General features: G+C 34.8%; 1 protein-coding gene across 1 annotated transcript in view; it reads left to right on the top strand.

Annotated features, from left to right (window-relative positions):
* Positions 1–20,000, top strand: part of LOC106878606 (uncharacterized) — a 25,144-nt gene that overhangs the window by 4,243 nt on the left and 901 nt on the right. The window contains exons 2-3 of the mRNA XM_014927876.3: positions 17,972–18,105; positions 19,228–20,000. The exon at positions 19,228–20,000 is cut by the window's right edge and continues 901 nt beyond it. Coding sequence (XP_014783362.1) covers positions 17,976–18,105; positions 19,228–20,000 — 903 coding nt within the window. The 5' untranslated portion in view covers positions 17,972–17,975. The remainder of the gene's footprint in view (positions 1–17,971; positions 18,106–19,227) is intronic.

The following is a 20,000-nucleotide window of genomic DNA, read 5'->3' as shown; positions in this document are numbered from 1 at the left end:
TCTAATTGTAGGTATATATTTTGTGTGTGTATGTGTATACAAGTATCTATAAATATGCATATATACATACATATATATATATGTGTGTGTGTATATATATTATGTATGTGTGTGTCAGCGTATACAGACGCATATACATATATACCTGTGTGTGTGTGTGTGCCTGCTGATGTAATCCACCTGTCAGTGATAGATCTTGTTACCGAATTATTAGCTTTTCTGAACAATCTAAAATAAAGCCTGGCCAACATCCCAACCAACCTCTGTCGGAGTTATCTCTTTTCCTTCTTTATTATCATTATTGTTGTTTTATTTCATTTCATTCTATTTATTTGTCAATCTTAAGTCTAATAGTATGTGTTACATAACTGCTAATTTGGTCGATAGCCTTGATACAAAGAAGATAGCTGAACGTTATGTTATTTTCAATATAATTAGTGTTTTGCAGGGGGAAGTGATCTTACTGCTGTGATATTATGGCAAGAGTTTAATATTGCATAAATGTAGAGGTCTGCACTTACATTCTCTCTCTCTCATATATATGTATATATATATATATATATATATATATATATATATATATATATATATATATATATATATGTATGTATGTATATATGTGTGTGTGTATTGTTTTTATGTCGAGCTATGTATAATAAAAACGGTATTACATTATACTGAAGGATTACTCAATAATTTTTGTAGAGGACATTTATTATTCTTTAACAAGACGACATTGCTTAACTTCTTTATATATATATATAATCATGTAACCTCGTGGGCATCGGTACCATTTTCCTCTTTCTCCGTTCTTCCATTCTCCGAACTTTCCATCTTTCCGACGAAGGGCTACGCCCGAAACGTCATACACTCTCTCTTTCCTTTCCTGAGCGTCCAATAATACTATCCATATCACGTCCTCACTTTGTTGTTTTTTTGTTTTTTTGTTATTGTGTTTTTGAACTATATATATATATATATATATATATATATATATATATATATATATATATATATATACGCGCACACAACTTAGAATTTTATAGATTTACAAATGCTTCTAGCTAGGCATGAGTTTCGTTAATAAAACCCTAAAGGTTCAAAAGATTTTTCTGTTAATGATGATGATATGAAACAAAACTTTGATGGTCCGATACATTTTGGTACGTGTGCTTTCGCTAAAGTGCACGATGTTATTATTGGTCAGGGTTAGTCGCTATTGGAAAAATACTGATTCCTTAAGTAGTACATGCTGGGAACGGTTGAAGAACTACAAGTGGATTGAAATCATAAACCAAAAACAAAAAAGAAAAGACAGAAAGAAAAAAAACGGAGTGACCAGTATTTGTTTTGATAATTTTGTGTTTCGTGCCGTAAACTCTGGTATACCATTTTACAACGTTGTTACTGAGAATCCCATATCTGTCTTTGGACAGTCCTCAGATTGAGGAAAGATATCAAAGTATCCGTTCCACCAGTCGAATAGCCAGTCCTCTGAGGTTTGTCCAAAAACATTTACAGTTAGAATTGATTCGAAAAACCAAAAGAGAAGATCTACAACTAAGAGCAGTTTGCAGTGACGTGATGTCTAAAGATATTGATTGTTCACTGAGACATAAGCACTGGGGTGAATTGATCTCAGAATGTAAAGTAATGTAACTAAGTATTGCTCGACATTTAGTCCAATACTCTACTGTTTCTGCCAGCCAAGGTGATCGCCTAGCTTGCTAAAAATAGCAGTTAAATTGCCTTTAGATCATACACAACGGCCTTAAAAATGATATCCAAAACTCTATTGTATAACATACTGTCTTGAGTATAAGCCTGCTTGCTCATTCAATGCTAACCTTCAGCTAAACAACAATAAGCAACATCTTTTGATGTTTGTCTAATATAAACTCTATATTAATCAAACACCAACAGTCGCTCAAAGGGCGTCATTTATTCATTCGCTTTCAGTTCTGCAATTCAGTGGAGGAACACAGCATATCAGCTGTTTGTCTTCTGGCATCGGCATCGCAGTAATATATTCATGTTAAGTATTTTTATATAACAACAACGGTGCATGATGTGTATCAATTTAGGTACCACCACACAAGAAAGAAAATACGTAAACATAATATACATTGAACTCTGGACAATATCAATTAAGTAGAGAGCAACAATTAACACTCTTATTTTAGCCAATTTTATTTTAAATAACCGTATTTACTATTATTTGTGTTTACAGTCCCAAGCAATTAAGGACAATGACAACAGAAGTCAATTTAAGCACAAGAGTTTATTTCCGTTATTTGCTCACCTACTTTTGTATCTTCGTTACGGAAACGATTTTCTTGAAACAAGTATGAAAACGTCATCTGAATTAGAGTCAAGATCAAATTAGATCTGCCGAATTAAATATTCCTAATTAATTAGGTGAGGTAAAATTAAAAGGGTTAACATGCAGTTTAGTGTCGTTAAAAAAGTTTAAATTGCTCTGGATGTATATTGTCGGGAATGCGTTCGATAACCGATTATGTTAGTTTAGACAGCATATATATATATATATGGTTGCTAAGTTGTGAATCATGATTAAAGTTAGCTGATGAGAGCATTCGTGCACATACTTTCGAAGGGCGAAGAATGCTCACCAAAAAGATTACCCAGGCAAAAACGAGGATGACAGTGCATAATGATAGTTGCTACATATGCTCGAGCATATGTGGCAAAATAGATTCAGAGACCATGAATAAACTAAACGTACGTTCTATGCATAGTTTTCATGTTCGGTAAGTATAATAAAATTATGGGACTTCATGCAATATGTTTTTCCATTTTTAGGACACTAATCTGCATGCTGACTATCAAATATACCAAGTTAAATATTCCAATTAATTAAGCCAGGTAAAACTAGATGCACCTAGTTAAATATTCCAATTAATTAAATGATGTAAAATTAGTTGTGCTTAGTTAAATATTTCAATCAATTGAGGTAAAATTAGATGTTCTTAGTTAAATATTCTGAGTTGACATCATTGAATGACATCTACTAAGCCTTTTTAATTAATTGAAATTTGCCTTTAGTCATCTTGTGGTAATTCTTAGCTTACAAAGAAAGCAGAGTTGAAGGTATGATTTCAAGATATTAAAGAGAAAATTAAATTTTCTTACATTGAGTGGGGAAATCCTGTCTTTGTTAGACTTTTCATTGCAATATTTCTGATTAACTACACTGCATTTGTTACGATAAATTTTGAAAATAAATGAAGAATTAAGATAACTTTGTCATCGTTAAGGTGGTGTTTGGGATATGAATTAACACGAAATTTTGATGAAAGGTTTGAATTTAAGCTAGCAGTTTTGAGGGATGGCGGTGATTAGTTGATTATAGCGACCCCAGTTCTTGGATGGTACTTTTTATCGACTCTCGAAGGATGAAAAGTAAAATTGATCTCAATGGGATTTGAACTCGGAAAATTAAGAGCTGGAACAAATGTTACGAGCTTTTTTTTTTTTTTTTTTTTTTTTCCTGGTGTTCTAATGATTCTGCTCGTGCGCTGTCTTTAAGAATGATTTTTAATTTTGGCAAAAAAAACCTGCCATTTTAGGGGAAGGGAACAAGTCAGTTGCTCAATTGGTTCTTTGTTTTATCGACTCTGAAAGGATGAAAAACAAAAGTTGACCTTGTCGGGATTTGAACTCAGAAAGTAAAGAACCATAAGAAATACCACAAGGCATTTTTTTCTGAGTCAATTCTGCCAGTTCACCGCCGTCCTTAATGCGTTCAAATTTTGACACAAGCCAGAAATTTTAAGGGGGGAAGGTTAGTTGATTATATCGAACCAAGTGCACAACTGGTACTTATTTTATCTGTTCTCAAAAGATGAGAAGCAAAGTCGACCTTGACGGCATTTGAAAAAAAAACATGAAGCCCGAAGGAAAAGCCTCCAAGCATTTTGTCTGGTGCGCTAACGATTCTAAGGGAAACAACTCCTGCTGGCCAATGACAAACTTAGATAAACACGGTTAGGTGGTAATTAATTGTAATGACCTACTCGCATACGAAATTCTAAGTGTGAATCATAAACAACTGTAAAGAAATGGAAGGCCGGAAGGCTTTATTGTAACTTTTTCTTTAATGTAACCGTTACAAGAGCTGTTATTTTTCCGCTCAGAACATTTCTAAAATACCTGCTTAAATATCGTTAATATCTAAAACAAAACAAAATCGGGTTCAAAAATTTAATATATTTTCTAACTGTTCTTAATTGTTTACGTTTGTAATCAATTTTTTTGTTTATTTCCCGTTGACAATTTTGTAGTATAAACACAATAGCCTTTTGAATGTGCTCAGACTTTAGTCTTCATTTTCTCGCCCGAGCAAAATCTGAAACTGTTGGGGAAAGGAAACACTTGCAGCTTATGAAATCATCTTTATTTTTAGACATACGCTGACTTTTTTGTATTTATTTTATATTCAGACGATCGTGTTTATTTATTTCATTATTTATTTTCTTAACCGTGCTAAGTAAGTGCTAGTAAGGTACAGTGGTACCGTTTAACAACAAAAACGCACGCACAGCTATGTAAATGAATCAAAGAATCTTAAACTGGACATTTGTTTATGGTGTGTGTGTGTCTGCATATACGATGTGTGTATGAAAAGTTTTGAGCCTTGAAGTCTTGTACCTTCATCAGAAGTCTTGGCAAGACTTCCTTTTGTACCATGTTTTTTTTTTTTTTTGAGGTTCAAGACTTTTCATACACCCCTCGTACACACACACACCAACACACGCGAGCATATATATATGTGTGTGTGTGTGTGTCTAGCTTGACCCTGCCTGTGATTTGAAACCAAATCCACCTGTTTGTTGCTTGTCAAAACGAGCAGAAAATCCTCTACACTAGAAGATTGATGAGGAAACTCTCCACCCCCTAGGACCTGTACTGGTCAAGGAAAGGTCAGTCCTTTGTTTCAGGTTTGACCTACGTTACTGACCATAGTCTATATAACAGAATTTTCTATCTCTTCCTTGGAGGTGTAAGCTATGACCAAGGAGCAACACCCGCTTTTGCTTCAGCCTTAACCAAGAGCAGCACTTCCCTTCGCCCGTTACTCGACATGCTAAGAGAGCCTTTCGACCGCAAGAAAGACGATGTCGCCTTTATCCTTTCTTCCTTTCTAGTCAGCACCATGCATTCCTTACCCTTTCACTCCCTACTGACAGACAACCTTTTACTAGACTATCAACTACTAACCAGCAAGCCATCCTTGTCTCTATCACTAGAATTGCTAGTGTCTCTTTAACTACCTGTCGAGCAAACGAATAAACATATGTAAATGATATTTTTTCATTCTTGGTGTTGATTCTTCGATGTTCACTGGTTACTCCAACACAAGAACCTTGAAGCGTTACATACCTCTGTACACTACATTTAGTGGTGGGCTACATCATATCGAATTGATATGGCATATCACTTCCAGTCCACTATATATGCAGTTAAATACATTACTGCTTTATACTTTGGAGTGTGCTTCTTTTTTGGATATATGATACATTGACGATAAATATATATATATATAACCCTAAATGCAGGCTGATAAACCCGGCGAAGTCTGAGATCAGACAGGAAGATCAGTAATGGCATTAGAAATGCCTCTGACCTCATTCTATGGTGCAACACCAACGAAGTCATTGCCTGGTTTAGGGCCAACAGCAATAGGAGTAGAACTCGGTTTACTCAATTTGATATAATGGACTGCTACGCGTCTGTATCAAGGGAGCTCCTATTAAAAGCACTGAACTTCGCTAGGGCCCATACTGAAGTCAACAACGAGAACATATGCATTATCATGCACGCCAGAAGAACCTTACTCTTCAGTAAAGGGTCTGCTTGGACCAAACGCACTGACCCAGAGGGCTCCTTCGATGTAGTAATGGGTGATTTGACAGTGTGAACATATGTGACCTAGTCAGTTTCTTCATCCTAGATATACTAAAAAAGAAATTCTCTTCAACAAGCGTTGGCCTCTACAGGGACGACGTGCTGGCAGTATCAAGAGGGGCTAATGGCCACATGCTAGATAGGTTCAAAAAGGACCTCTCAGGCACCATGAACAAACAAAAAAAGGTGCTAATCCATCTCTGACAATAGAGAGCAGTTGCCATATTCCCTTCCATATTGGATAACTCTGATGAGCATAAAGTTATATAACCAGTGTTATCTAACACTCCATTGTATTCTTTACGCGAAACAGATTGGTAAGACTAGCCATGATGGCTATTTAATACTATACATTTCAGATAATATATATATGTGTGTGTGTGTGTATATATAGGGTAGTAACATTCAGAGAGAAGAAGACTCGATACCATAGTAAAAATTAATATTTTTAGTCAAATCAGTTTCTTGCTACTCTGAGTTTCAGTTGTGAGTGCACAGACTTCACACACACACACACACATTATTTTTGATTAATAGAAGTTACAAGGTGACTCAAGGCCACAGTACTTGAGTCATTTTGTAACTTTTGTCAACTGTTTACTCAGAGATCTCAAGGTTTGTGTATAGCATTTATCATTGTAAAGATGATATGTACTTTATGCAACTTATTGACTGCATTTTGTCGTCTGTTTGTAAACTCAAACAAAAGTGCCTATGTATATGTGTTTATGATATATGCACAAACACTCACAGTCATGGTCTTCGGTGTTGCTCATGTGTTTCCTGCTTCCTACTTCTCTTTCTTGCTGTGTATACAATATGTGCATACATGTGTGTGTGTGCTGAGAAGAGAATTCATAGCTTCCAAATTTCTTAAGAGAACTACTACATTTCACAGGAGAATCATCTGGATCTCCTGTTACTGAAGGTTCTTGGGTAAAACTTTTCATAAAGAAAATTACCAGAGTAGATTGCTACAGCCTAATCTTTTGGACAATCAAAAAGTATAGCAACATTTTATCCAAGAAAAGCAGTTCATATCTAACTGAACTTTACTTTAAGATAAAGTGATGCATTCCCATAATTCTTTGAGCTCATGCCAAAGTCAAAATCTTTCTTCACCTCTCTTGATATGTTGTTGCTTTTTTGTTATTTTTTTCATTTAATTTTATTGTTTGGTCCTCATAGTTCAATAGTTGTTGCATGGATTCCATCTTCTCCTCACTGAACTCTTTCGAGTCATTGATAGACAGTTCTCTTTTATGCTCTCCAACCAAGTTATATATGACTGCTTCACATAGATTTGTTGAAAAATACAATTTCCTTCACTACAAGCTCTCTCACACACCAGGCTATACATGCTTTCCAATAAGGGTTCAGGCATTTAGAAGAAAGTTTCCTCCAAGATTTCAATATTATACGTACAGCATCTACAGTGGTAAAATGTTTCCTCCATAACTCTTTCAACGTCACTCCACTAGAAAAAGTTGTTTAAAACAGGTTCTGCAGCATATATTCCTTTCTTTGAAATTTGGTATCATTGGATCCATGGGCTGTAGCAGAGAAGTGATGCTGAGAGGTAGGAAATAGTTGTCAAAAGGCCCCCATGTATGTAGGATAAACACACAGGTTAACTGTAAAATAGGAATATAATGTATAGCATACAGTGTACTGAGGGATGGTGCAAAAATAAGACAACAACATACATTGTGGAGACAGCACATAGCATAGGGAAGCAGATAGGTGAACACTGACGGGAGCGCAAAGAAGAGAAAAGCTCATCAATGCTTTACCAACATGCTCAATTAGAACATGGAGGCTTGGTTAATAACATAGATGTTAAGGTGTTATCAACCCATAGAACAGACATAACACTTAGACAGATTACAAAGGCCTCACACATATACATACATCCGTACATACACATATATATGTATTATATATGATATTGAAGAAAACTGAAATAGTGGCTTCTATCTATGAATGCTAAAGACTTTATTCTAGAAAAGAAAAATGAAATTACTTAAATATATAAAGTTTATATGAGGTACTTCACACGATTCTCATCCATTCATAAATCATGGGAGACTCAGAATAAACAATCCTCAATCAAAATTACTTTTGTTTAATAATATATATATATGGCCACAATCAAATGACTAAAACAAGTAAAAGAATAAGCTGTATTTTTCCCTTGCAATAAAAAACAAACAAGCAATGAATGACTAGCTTACAATGCTACTAAAATTTTGCGAAACATCGGTGAGTGTATCTGTACCAAGTGATCTACTACTCAGCTATGTCTGTAGAAGGAACATATAGCTGAATTCAGCACTTAAAATAGCGAGAATTATGTATATTCTCCTTATAACAGTACAACTGGAGATGGCTTGTGAAATAACTACAACAACTGTTACAGTTACTTCATCAGGAAAGAAGATTACTTGGAACTGTTTCAACCAATTTCTATGTTTGTATGTTTAAGTGTGTATAGTGGGGGTACAATGATGTTTTCATATGAGTAACATTTATGCTTCCTTACTGCTGAAAGTGACATGATTATCAAATCACTATTGAAGGATATTTTAAAGGTTTCTGTTCATGGAGTCAGTGCAAGTTTGGTGGGTGGTATCTACTGCTGGTGGATGGATGATGCCTGGTTGGGAAATGCTTGGGAAGTATGAAGGGTAGTATCATTGCACAGATGACATGAGAGTGAGTGTTGTTGGAAGTGGTGGCAGGTAAATCATTAACATATAGAAGAAAGTGGATGACAAAAGCGAATGCTGGACATGCCAAAGTTAATAGAGGAACAGAAGGAGCCTGTATATGGGAAATTTCACTCGGAGATCTGCATGCCAGATGGGGTCAAAAGCTTTGCTGATGTCAAGGGCAACCACATTATTTTCACCTAATTTCTCAAAGGTGGTAGATGATACCGGACAGTAGGTCACTAGTGGATCTGGCTTTACCGAAACCATAGTGATGGATGTGTAGGGCGAAAGAGATGGATCCAAGTTGTTGGCAACCATCATTCTTAATGGCTGTTATTGGAAATGAGTGCAATAGTTTCATAGTTAACATGGTTAGAACATTGCTTTTTGAAAATGGAACATATTGTCTATGTTTAGGTTCAGAGATTTTGCAGTGCCCAGACATAAAATAAAATATGTAGTTTTTGATATGACTGACTGGAACTCTTCAATACTATTTCTTTAATCTATTTTGTATCCCTTTGATTATTTTGTTTTTGTTTTTGTTATGCATTGTTTTTTCATCTTTCCATATTGCTCTTCAGAACTCCTTCTCACCCACTCATATAGGTTTCAAATTTTGGCACAAGGCCAGCAATTTCGGAGGAGGGGGTAAGCCAATTACATCCACCCTAGTTCTCAACTGGTAGGTTTTTTTTATCAACTCCAAAAGGAAGATAAGCAAAGTTGGCCTTGGTGGAATTTGAATTCAGATCATAAAGATGGATGAAATGTCACTAAGCATTCTGCCTGGCATGCTAATGATTCTGTCAGCTTTCCACCTTTGCTCACCTACACATTTAACTTAGATAGGTAAACACTGTTTGGCTAAATGGTTAAGAGTTTGCTTTGCAACTGTGGGCTCCAGAAACTGATTCTACTACATGGACAATTGAGCAAATGTCATTTCTGATTGTCTTGTATCCTGTGAGTGAAATTAGGCAGACAGAAACTGTGTGAAAGTCCGTCAGATAGATTATACCAATATTTCAAAAGGTACAGCCTTGTTACACACTGTGAGTGGTTGATCCTGTTTGAGAATTATGTTAAGGATACATGTGTCTGTGGAATACTCAACCATTCACATATTAATTCAGAAACAGGTAATCAGTTATCAGGCAAGTGACTCATCATCATGGAATGACAGAAAGCCACTTCTAATGTATATGGTACACTAGGCAAAAGGATCTGTTAAATTGCTCGGGTCTGGTTTGGTCCAGATCTCCAAGTGGAGAAATACTGGGACAAGCTAATGGGCAGGGTGGCCAATCTCAGAAATGGCCTGAGAGAAAGCTGTCTCTGAAAGGTTGGGCAAAAATGCATGTAGAGTGCTCGAGCTTTGCTGATTTACGAGTTTATGTTGAACACCTGCTGTCAAATTTAGGACGGATCTGGCTATCAGTTGAGTCCATTATGAAGATCATTCCAATGCCTTCCTTTGGATGGGAAGAAGGGCAGGCAGTGTCTATTTGTCTGGTGGCCTTAGTGAAAGAGGTTGTGTGGTGTGGTGGACCAGATTGAAAGATAGATACTTTCCTTTTTGGCCACGCCTCATCGACTTGAAAAGGAAGGTAAAGATAAAGAGTTAAGTGTTGCCTCCCAGCAATTTTATTGAAAGGTAGGTGAATGTGGCAAGAATGGTCTGTGTAAGCAAACCTACTCTAAGCATATACTTGTAGGTTGAAGGCGGACAATGTGGAGAGGGCGCTTGCTCTAATGATCAGAGCAACTGTGGTTTTGTGGGGTCTTCACAAGCAGCCCTAGGAAGTCTCCCACTTTTGGGGAGTTTTTCATTTTTTAAATTTATTTTATCATTTTCACTGTTTACACACCTCTCTATGTAATCCCACATTGTACTGTACTGTATTGTCCTCAATGTTATTTTTTTTTTTTTTGGTGGGGGGATCCATTAGTGGTAAATAAAGAAAGTAGTAATAGTAGGGTGGAAAGCTGGTTGAAATGTTAGCATATCAAATAAAATGCTTGCCAGCATTTTTACTGACTCTTTATATTCTAAGTTCAAAACCTGCTGAGGTCAACATTGGTTTTCATCCTTTTATGGTCAATAAAAGAAAGTAGTAGTCAGGTTGATGTGATCAACTAGTCCCATCTCCCTCTAAAATTTCTGGCTTTTATGCCAAAATTTGAAACAATTATTAACGACAGAAAGACCAGCTCTTTATGTTCTGAGCTCAAATTCTGCCAAGGTGAGATTTACCTTTCACCCCTTTCAGAGTCAATAAAACAAGGTATCAGTCCAGATTAACCTTTGCTCAATCGTTCCCTCAAAACTGTTGATCTTATGCATAAACAAGAGACAATTATTTGCGGACTTTTCTAATAGCTGTCACGATTTCATTTTAATTATGACAGCTTTTCTGAAAGTTCATCCACTTATTAATGGCAAAAATAATTCATTTTTAAAAATTTTTTACCTTCTTGCAGTTTAATTGCCTAGTTCCAATTCAACCAAGTGATGACTAATAATTGTGTTATAATTACGACAATTCCAGATTCTTCTTTAAGTATGTTAAACTACAAGTCAAGAATGCATTTGAAAGTTTTGTAACTGAATTCTTTCTTGTCTTGCATTCTTCAAATACTTTCTACCTGATGTATCCCATTTTGTGACACTGCACATTACATAGTTATTGTTTTTGTTTCTGTTATTTTTTTTCCTTTTTGTTAATTTTTTTCCATGGATACTTACAACTTGTATCAACTTCATATTACCTTGGTAGCTGATTCAATGTTATTTCTTCTTCTTCTTCTTCTCCACCACCACCTCCTCCTCCTCCTCCTCCTTCTTCTTCTTCTTGCCTTTATCCTTTCTTTTCTCCTTTCCTTTCTCCTTCTTTCCATTCTCCTTTTCCCCTCCTACCCTTACTCTTCATTCTCCTCCTTCTTCTTCATATAGCACCAATTTTTTACAGAAATATCCCCAAATTTTACCATAGTTTTGCAAACTAAAGTTAAACATAAAATATAGAAATCTTATAGTATTTCCACACATTCCATAATGTGTTTTTGCAAAGTTATAAAACACCAAGTCATCATATGAATACTTATATGTATCTTTGAGTATTTTAATATAATACCAGTTATTTTTGTAGACTCAATATTTATGCACAGTAGTGTGCTTATATGTGTGTGTGTGTGTGTGTTCATATACTTATACAAACATACATACATACATACATACATACATACATGCATGCATGAAGACCAAAGCTTTGTGAGTGGATCTGATAGACAAAATCTGAAGGAAACCATCGTATATATAGTATATATCCGTGTGTGTGTGTTTTTTTTTTGTCTGTGTATGTGTATAGATAGAAAGATGTGAGTATATGTATATTTTTATTAATATTTAAGAGAACTAACAGAGTGACTATTTTGATAAGTGCCAACACACTCTCAGAGCTTGAGTCACTCTGTTCTTCTGCTAAATATTATATATATATATAATATACCTATATACCTAGCGTTCATAATAATTTTTCTATCATCTTGGCTCAACAGCCCTCACCGTTTGTTTTTACTGTCTCGTTCTCACTGTCCTGTTCTTGTTAACACTTTCACCCTCCGCAAAAAATCCCAAATTTTATTTAATTTGCTTTGCGGGAAGGACTGTTTCAATGAAGTCGCGTATTGTCTTTGCCTTCAAAACGCAGAATAGATTAAACAGGGACAACTGATGAAGGGGTATACTCTTTATGTTGCATGTCTCGTTTCTCTGTTTGTTTATTCGTTGTTTGAAAAAAGTTCGTTTTCTATGTTTTCGTTTCTCATTGTGTTTAACGTTTTTTTTTTATGTCCTGTACCCATATATGCATGTATGTATACATATAGATGTAGGTATGTACATATATGTATGGATATATGCATATATTTATATATTATTTATATATATATATATATATATGAATGGTTTAACCCACTCACTAGACTTACACCTAAAGACTTGTCACTCTCTCACTTTCTTTCTTATGCTCTGACAAGAACTATATTCTTCAATGTATCCTTCATATCTTTTTTAAGTTGGGTTGCTGTTTCTAGCAGTTAAAGTGATGGTGTAAAGAACTCTCTCCTTAACTCATATTCCTGAAATTTAATGTCTATATCTATGTAACCATTAATTAAAAACTGGTACCGACCAAGAATTCTTCACATAGCATTTCAATGAATAAAGCTTTCATCACTGAAATGCCATGTGAAGAAGAATTCTCAGTCGAAATTTCAAATGACATAATGGCACTAACAGAATTGTGATGATCATAAACGTAGCAACTTCCTATTTCCTCTTTATAAGTGTGTGTGTGTGTGTGTGGTGTGGGTGTATTACGTTTGTGTCTATATATGTCAGTCTGTCTGTCTGTATATATATGTATGTGTGTGAGAGAGAGAGAGAGAAAGAATAAGTTCAAGTAGAACAATTCAAACTTTTTGGGGAGTCCAAAAAGAAATATTTCTAATAAATATTCATTATGTCAAAATGATAGCCTGCTAAAGCAAGCAATTGAAATATGAAAATAACAAGTAAAAAGTTCGTTATAGGCATGTATAAGATAAAATCTTATATAAAACACTACTAACAATTATAAAAATGGAGAAGAGATGTTAAAAGTACAAATTTGAATTTAATTTTAACATACGACCATTTCAAATGGCAATACAAACCTGTTAAAAAAAAACATTAATTATAATAGTAATAATTAAAATAGTTATGTATTACCATTCTCATCAGTGTAAAAAATTAAAGGAAAACATCTTTGCTTTTCCTTCTAAATTTTTTTAGGTAATACCTGTTTTGATGTTTTCCTTTAATTTATTTTACACTGACGAGAACGGTAATGCATAACTATTTTAATTATTATTATTATAATCAATGTTTTTTCTTACATGTTTGTATTGCCATTTGGAATGGTCGTATGTGGAGGGAGAGTCATTATACCAATATCATTAATGCACACTGTTAATTAACACACACATTGCACTCCTTTTCTTTATTATTAGTCAATTGCTTAAATATCCAACTAACTAATTTGTTTTGCTCTTGAAGTCAATAGTCATTGAAGAGGTTGCAAGTAACAACAAAAAAGCTTTGACAAACAAAAACAAAACAAATTAGCTGAATATTTAACAAATTCATTAATAATAAAGAATTGGAGTGGAATTGAACCAGTGTGTGTTATTATATTGACATAATGACTCGTGTATTGAAACAACAAAATTTGTTTTAAAACATGAATTCACATAAAAAATCTTGCAAACCAGATACAAAAATGAAGTTTAATCATGTTTCTATGGAAACATCTTTTCCAAAGAAAACTATTCTACTTTTCTTGTTAATGGATATGTTAACTTGTATGATTTAATAGCAACTAATATTAAATTCCTTTTGTTTTGATTTTGTGTATTTGTTCATCTGTTTATTTCTCTGAGTGTATTTTGGTTAGATTTATGTTTATCACTATACTCTTACTCTGTGATCTGTTTATACATTTTTGTTGATATACCTCTCACTGTGGACAAGTATCTTCTCTTTTAGCACCAGGCTGACAAAACCTTGTGTGTGGATTTAGTAAACAAAAAGGAAGCTCATAGTGTGTGTATGTGTGCGCGTCTGTGTTTGTTTCGCTTTGTCTTGATATCACATGATTGTTGTAAGCAAGCATCACCATCATACAAGCAGTGTCCTTCATTTCCAATGTTCCACGAAGAGCACACATAGCCATGGCGAAATATTACCTTGCTTTGAAAGAGGTGAAAGTTGGTGACAGGAAGAGCATTTGGCCTTAAAAAATATCTACTCCACAGAATTTTGTCTGATCCATGCAAACATGGAAAAATGGATATCCAAAAGATGATCATAATGATGACAATGAAGCGGGGGAGCAATGACATTGATGATGATATCCTCTCTGCTTTGTTTACATATATGCGATGATATAGTTCACTTTGAAATGAAATTTAAGATAAAAATAAAAAGAACCTACTTCTTGACACTGAGATTATAATATATTTCTTTTATATATACTGTTCAAGAATAGGAACAGCTCAACATTAAAATGGTGAACAGACTTACCTGTTGCATTTGCTACATATTTAATGTTTCATATATGTTTCTACATTCATAGAGCACGTGCACACACACACATGAATGTATGCAATTTATCCTTTAAATTCTGGAACAGAACTATCTCATTTCATACCTGCTGTCCTACCTACCTAATGGCTTGGCAGCTTTCCTAGTTTCTATTTTGTTTCTTGGCTCAGAAGGGTAAGTTAATATTCTGGTGTAAGGAAAGTTTCCTTTGTTCCAATAACTTTGCAATTTAGGTAATCGGCACAAGAATTCCTTTGCCAGTTTTTTAATTTTTGTTCTATTTTAATTCATAATCTTTCTTCATGGCTAATGCTTTCTTTTAATGTTAGCAAGTACTTTCTAAGTTATTTTCTAACATTCAACATTTAAGGCTCCAGTATGATGGGCTTTGTCTTTTCATTAGTTGATGCTTGATACACAAAGATGGAAAATTGGCAAATTTGTTAGGATATTGAATAGTATGCCTAGCAGTATTTGTTCCGACTTTCTATGTTCTAAGCTCAAATCCCACCAAAGTCAACTTTGCCTTTCATCCTTTCAAGGTTGATAAAAAAAAAACCTATCTGAAGAATGAATTAGCAGCAATGTTAGAGGTATGAGACAAGATGCCTTGCAGTATCTGTTCTGATTCTTAGTGTTCTGACAGCAATGACTGTCCCAACACTTCTCAAACACTTTCCTTGGGTGAAAGGGGAGACTTGCATACATGGGTAGCTGCTTATCTCCTACAGAAAGTAAAACCTTGCCCAGACGTGCACATATAGGTGTAAAATACATGACCAACACTGATTGATAGAGACCCTACCTTGATCCAAAGGGATTATTTCTAATGTTTATAGTCTTAAAGAAAATGAGAAACAATTTTTCTACCTGGATCACATAAAAGTAAGAGGAATAGAACTTAGTACAACCAGCCAGGAATAGAACTTAATACTACTTCATTAATTCCACAGTAAATTGTCTGACTGCAGTAGTCAGCAAGATGAAGCAAAAACTAATGAAATAACCTTTGCATCAGGGCTTCTCAATTTGTGAGGAATAGTAGCCAAATCTCCCTCTATTTACACCCTGCAATCATAGCAAAACAGGTGAAGGTTGGCACTAGGAAGGGCTATTGAAAACCTGCCACTTGACTGCAGAAAATTTGCCTTGATGAACTCTGTCTGACCCATGCAAACATGGGAAAGTAGACAGTAAAGCAATGATCATGATGGTGGTAGTGATGATGATTATTTTGTCTTATGTGCTTTCAATTCTATCTATGCACTGCCATTGCCAGTCTTTTACACTAATTTCAGAAAGAAACTCTATTTAAATAATATTTACTTTATACACAACACACCTTAAATTACAAGAACTGGTTCTTCTGGTTTATGCTGTATTGTGCATAAAAATAATATTTCTTGATTAATGACAAACTGTCAAAAGCAAAAATATGCAAATTAGTCTAACCACTTGTATGCTAGCCAAATTTTTGACTCCTTTATATAATAGTTGGTCTAGAGTATGTGATTTAGTACATGCTCTGAGGAGTGGTCACTAACTCATGGAATAATCTCAGGAGATATGTTCCCTCTTTTTTTTGTCTGTGTATCAGTTGTATAGAAAGAATGTATTTATATTTTGTATTTAACCCACAGTGAGACTTTATAATATTTGATATCTAATTAGAGATGCGCTAAGCAGTGTTGAATGAAATATAGATGGGAGCAATCATATTGAACATGTTCACATGCACTTGGACATGGAAATATATACAGTGCAGAAACTGACTCGAGGGGAAAAAATTCTCCTTATAGACTATATATGTGCAAAATACACCATTGTGTTATGCATGATGTCATCAGACTGTAGGACATGTGTTTCTGCCTCATTACACATTTGCCTGCTATGAGTACCAAGTTTTCAAATATACCCACTAAGAACTTCTTGTTCTTATATGATAACAGCAATAGTACATTTGCTGATGTGTCCAAAGCTTTGTCAAACTGGAATTAATTAACTAGAGGTGCACTAAGTAACATTGAATGAAATATAGGTGTGTACAATCATATTTAACATGTTCGTGTATGCACAGATATGGAAATAAATACACTACAAACATTGTTTCAAGAAAAAAAATTTCCTTATAAATAATATGCATGTTAGACATCTATTGGACTATGAATAATGTCAATGGTCCATAAAATATATGTCTTCCTGCATCATTGCACATTATCAGCTACAGATACTGAGTTATCATTCATAGCCCTTAAGAACTTGTTCTTATATTATAACAAGCAAAAAGGCAACAAGCTGGCAGAATTGTTAGCATGCCAGGCAAAATGCTTATCAGCATTTTGTCCACCTTTGTTCTGAGTTCAAATTCCAGTGAGGTCAACTTTGTCTTTCATCCTTTTGGGGTTGACAAAATAAGCACAAGTTGAATGCTAGGGTCGATGTAATTGATTTATCCCCTCCCTTGAACTTGCTAGCCTTGTGCTAAAATTTGAAATCTATATTATAACAAGCAATGGTGCATTTGCTGATGTGTGCAATGGTGCATTCACTGATGTGTGCAAAGCTTTGTTATGTTGGAATTAAATAATTAGAAGTACACCAGACAATTTCTGCAGTGTATGGCTTGCTATGTACACAAACATGCTAAATATGATTGTATACACCTATAATAAATGCTTTACTTTACTTTGGATGGGCTTCCACCTAGCCCATGAAGACAGAGTCATTTTGCCAAGCATCTTGATCCACCATCACCACTTTCAGTTTGTGAATAGAATTCAATCTTGTGTCCTTTTTCAGGTAGCCAATAAATATCAGACAACATCTCCGTCACCATGCTGCAGTTCCCAGAGCACAAGTTTTAATTCTTCTTCTTTCTGGCACTGCAAGCAATGACCTGATATGCAGAGATGACATTCTCTGATTTTGGCCATTTTTAGAAGAATCCCATAGAAATTCTCATTGGTCATGTGCTGTTGCCATTTTGCATCCAGGGCCATTCATAGCATCCTTGTATATATTAAACAACTCTATTTGGCAGACTTAAACTTAATATGAGAGGAGCAAAAAATTGAAGGATTTCAAAAATTGTTTTTATTACTAATATATATATATATATATATATATATATATATATATATATCCCTTAATAATTTTGGCCTCTTTCATTCTTTCTATCTAGAACAATGCTGAAAGGAGTGGCTGATTTTTTCTTTGGAACTGGCTCAGCAGATTCAGAACAGCAATGTGAAGAACTCAATATAAAAACTCATGTGACTGAAGAAGACTGGATTTTTGTTGAAACACAAACTCAAGGTACTCTAGTTCTCCAAACTCTCATTTAATTCTTTCTAATTTATTGAAAGGAAATGCAAGCAATAGAAATTATGATTATATGTGTATTTATATAAATATGTATATATGTATTTATATGTATGTGCATGTGTGTATATCAATATGTTTATGTGCACATATATATATATAAATATATGTGTGTATATGTATGTGTGTGTGTATGTATGTATGCGTAATAGGATAACAGCATAAACTGGCAAAACAACTGGTATCAGTTAGATTAGGACATTTATATCTTTAAACATGATAGTTGAGTCATCACATAAGTATAGATCATAAGAAGAAAGTAAGTGATAAGGCGTGTAGAAAGTCTCTTTATGCTGTTTGAAGAAATCTCACAGATGGTGCATCTTGTGCAAAACAAGTGGTAGCCGTTCATATAGCAGCATTCTATTCTATCATTGGAGGGAGAATGAGATACAGCAGCAATCTATTTCATCATCAGAGCTCAGACATACACAGATAGGTAAATTGCAGAATAGTTGAGAGGTTGGGAAGTTCATTTTGCAATGATGAGCCCCAGATTCAGTTTCACTACCCTGGCATCTTCAGAAAATGTTTTTTGTATACTCTCAGGCTAACTGAGACCTTTTGAGTGAAATTGGGTTGAGGAAAACTGTGTACAAGCCTATTGGATAGAATGTGTCAATAATTCAAAGGTTCAGCCTCACTGCTCATTCTACCTGTGTATTTCACAGACCTGTATACCTTAATTACTGATATAATTCACAGGGTAGATGTGTCTGAGGAATACTCAGTCATTTATATGCTGATTCAATGAGTCTGGTAGTTTAGTTGATTGACCAACTCATGGATGGAAATTCTGACCAAAATTTCCAACCACTCATGGATGGAAATTCTGACCAAAATTTCCAACCACTCATGGATGGAAATTCTGACCAAAATTTCCAACCACTCATGGATGGAAATTCTGACCAAAATCATTAGTTAGTAAATGAATAGAGACTACCACTGTAACAAAAAGACATATGTCATTTGTAAATTAAAAATTTTATCTTTGAAATTATTTTTCTAGTTATTTATTTCCTACATATTTAATTCTATTGTTGATTTATATTTCAGACGCCGTCGACGAATCGCTACCATCTGTGACCTTAGAAACTGCTGATAATACTGCTGCAACAACTGAAGATATTCATTTAGATACTGCCAGTTCTGAGCAAGAATGTAGTAACAACAGTAAATGTGATGAGCTGGAGGACATTACTGTGGTTCATCCACATCTAGATTTAGTCCCAATAACAAAAACCTGTACATGGGACACTGCCCTCCCTGCAGAACACCCACTTGTACGGCACTCAGATTATATTTGTATATTCTCGGTCTGTCCAAGTGAGAGCTGGATTGTAGATCCACCAGCCTGCTTCACTGCCAGTCAGAGAGGCTCTGAAGAATCTTCAGTTTTACAAACAACAATGGAAAATCTGTTGATAGAGCATCCTAGTATGTCAGTATATGACTCATATGCTCGAAGCATCAACAGTGATGGAGACGATGATGATGGTGATGATGAGGATGATGATAATGATGAAGAAGAAGGAAGGGTTGTGGCTGATAATGATAATGTTGAGCATGTCACTGCTGTTAATCTTCATCCAGTATCATCTTTTAGAAATATTTCACTGCCGTTAACCAGATCTCAGCCTGTACACAACAACCAAACCGGTCGTTGTCATCAAAACCTTACCAATGCTCAGCCACTTCTAACCAAATTAAAAACATACCGTTTGATGTTACAAAAGCAATCATATGAACAGAGCCATCATTACAATAAAAAGTACTTAAATAAAAATAATAAGTGTGTTGAATATAGCCACCTTGGCAAAAGGCAGCGT

This window comes from Octopus bimaculoides, chromosome 4, assembly GCF_046866305.1.
Source record: "Octopus bimaculoides isolate indiv1 chromosome 4, ASM4686630v1, whole genome shotgun sequence".
Classification (NCBI taxonomy): domain Eukaryota; kingdom Metazoa; phylum Mollusca; class Cephalopoda; order Octopoda; family Octopodidae; genus Octopus; species Octopus bimaculoides.
Note: the sequence above shows the minus strand (reverse complement) of the source record. Positions and strands in the feature narration are given on the sequence as shown.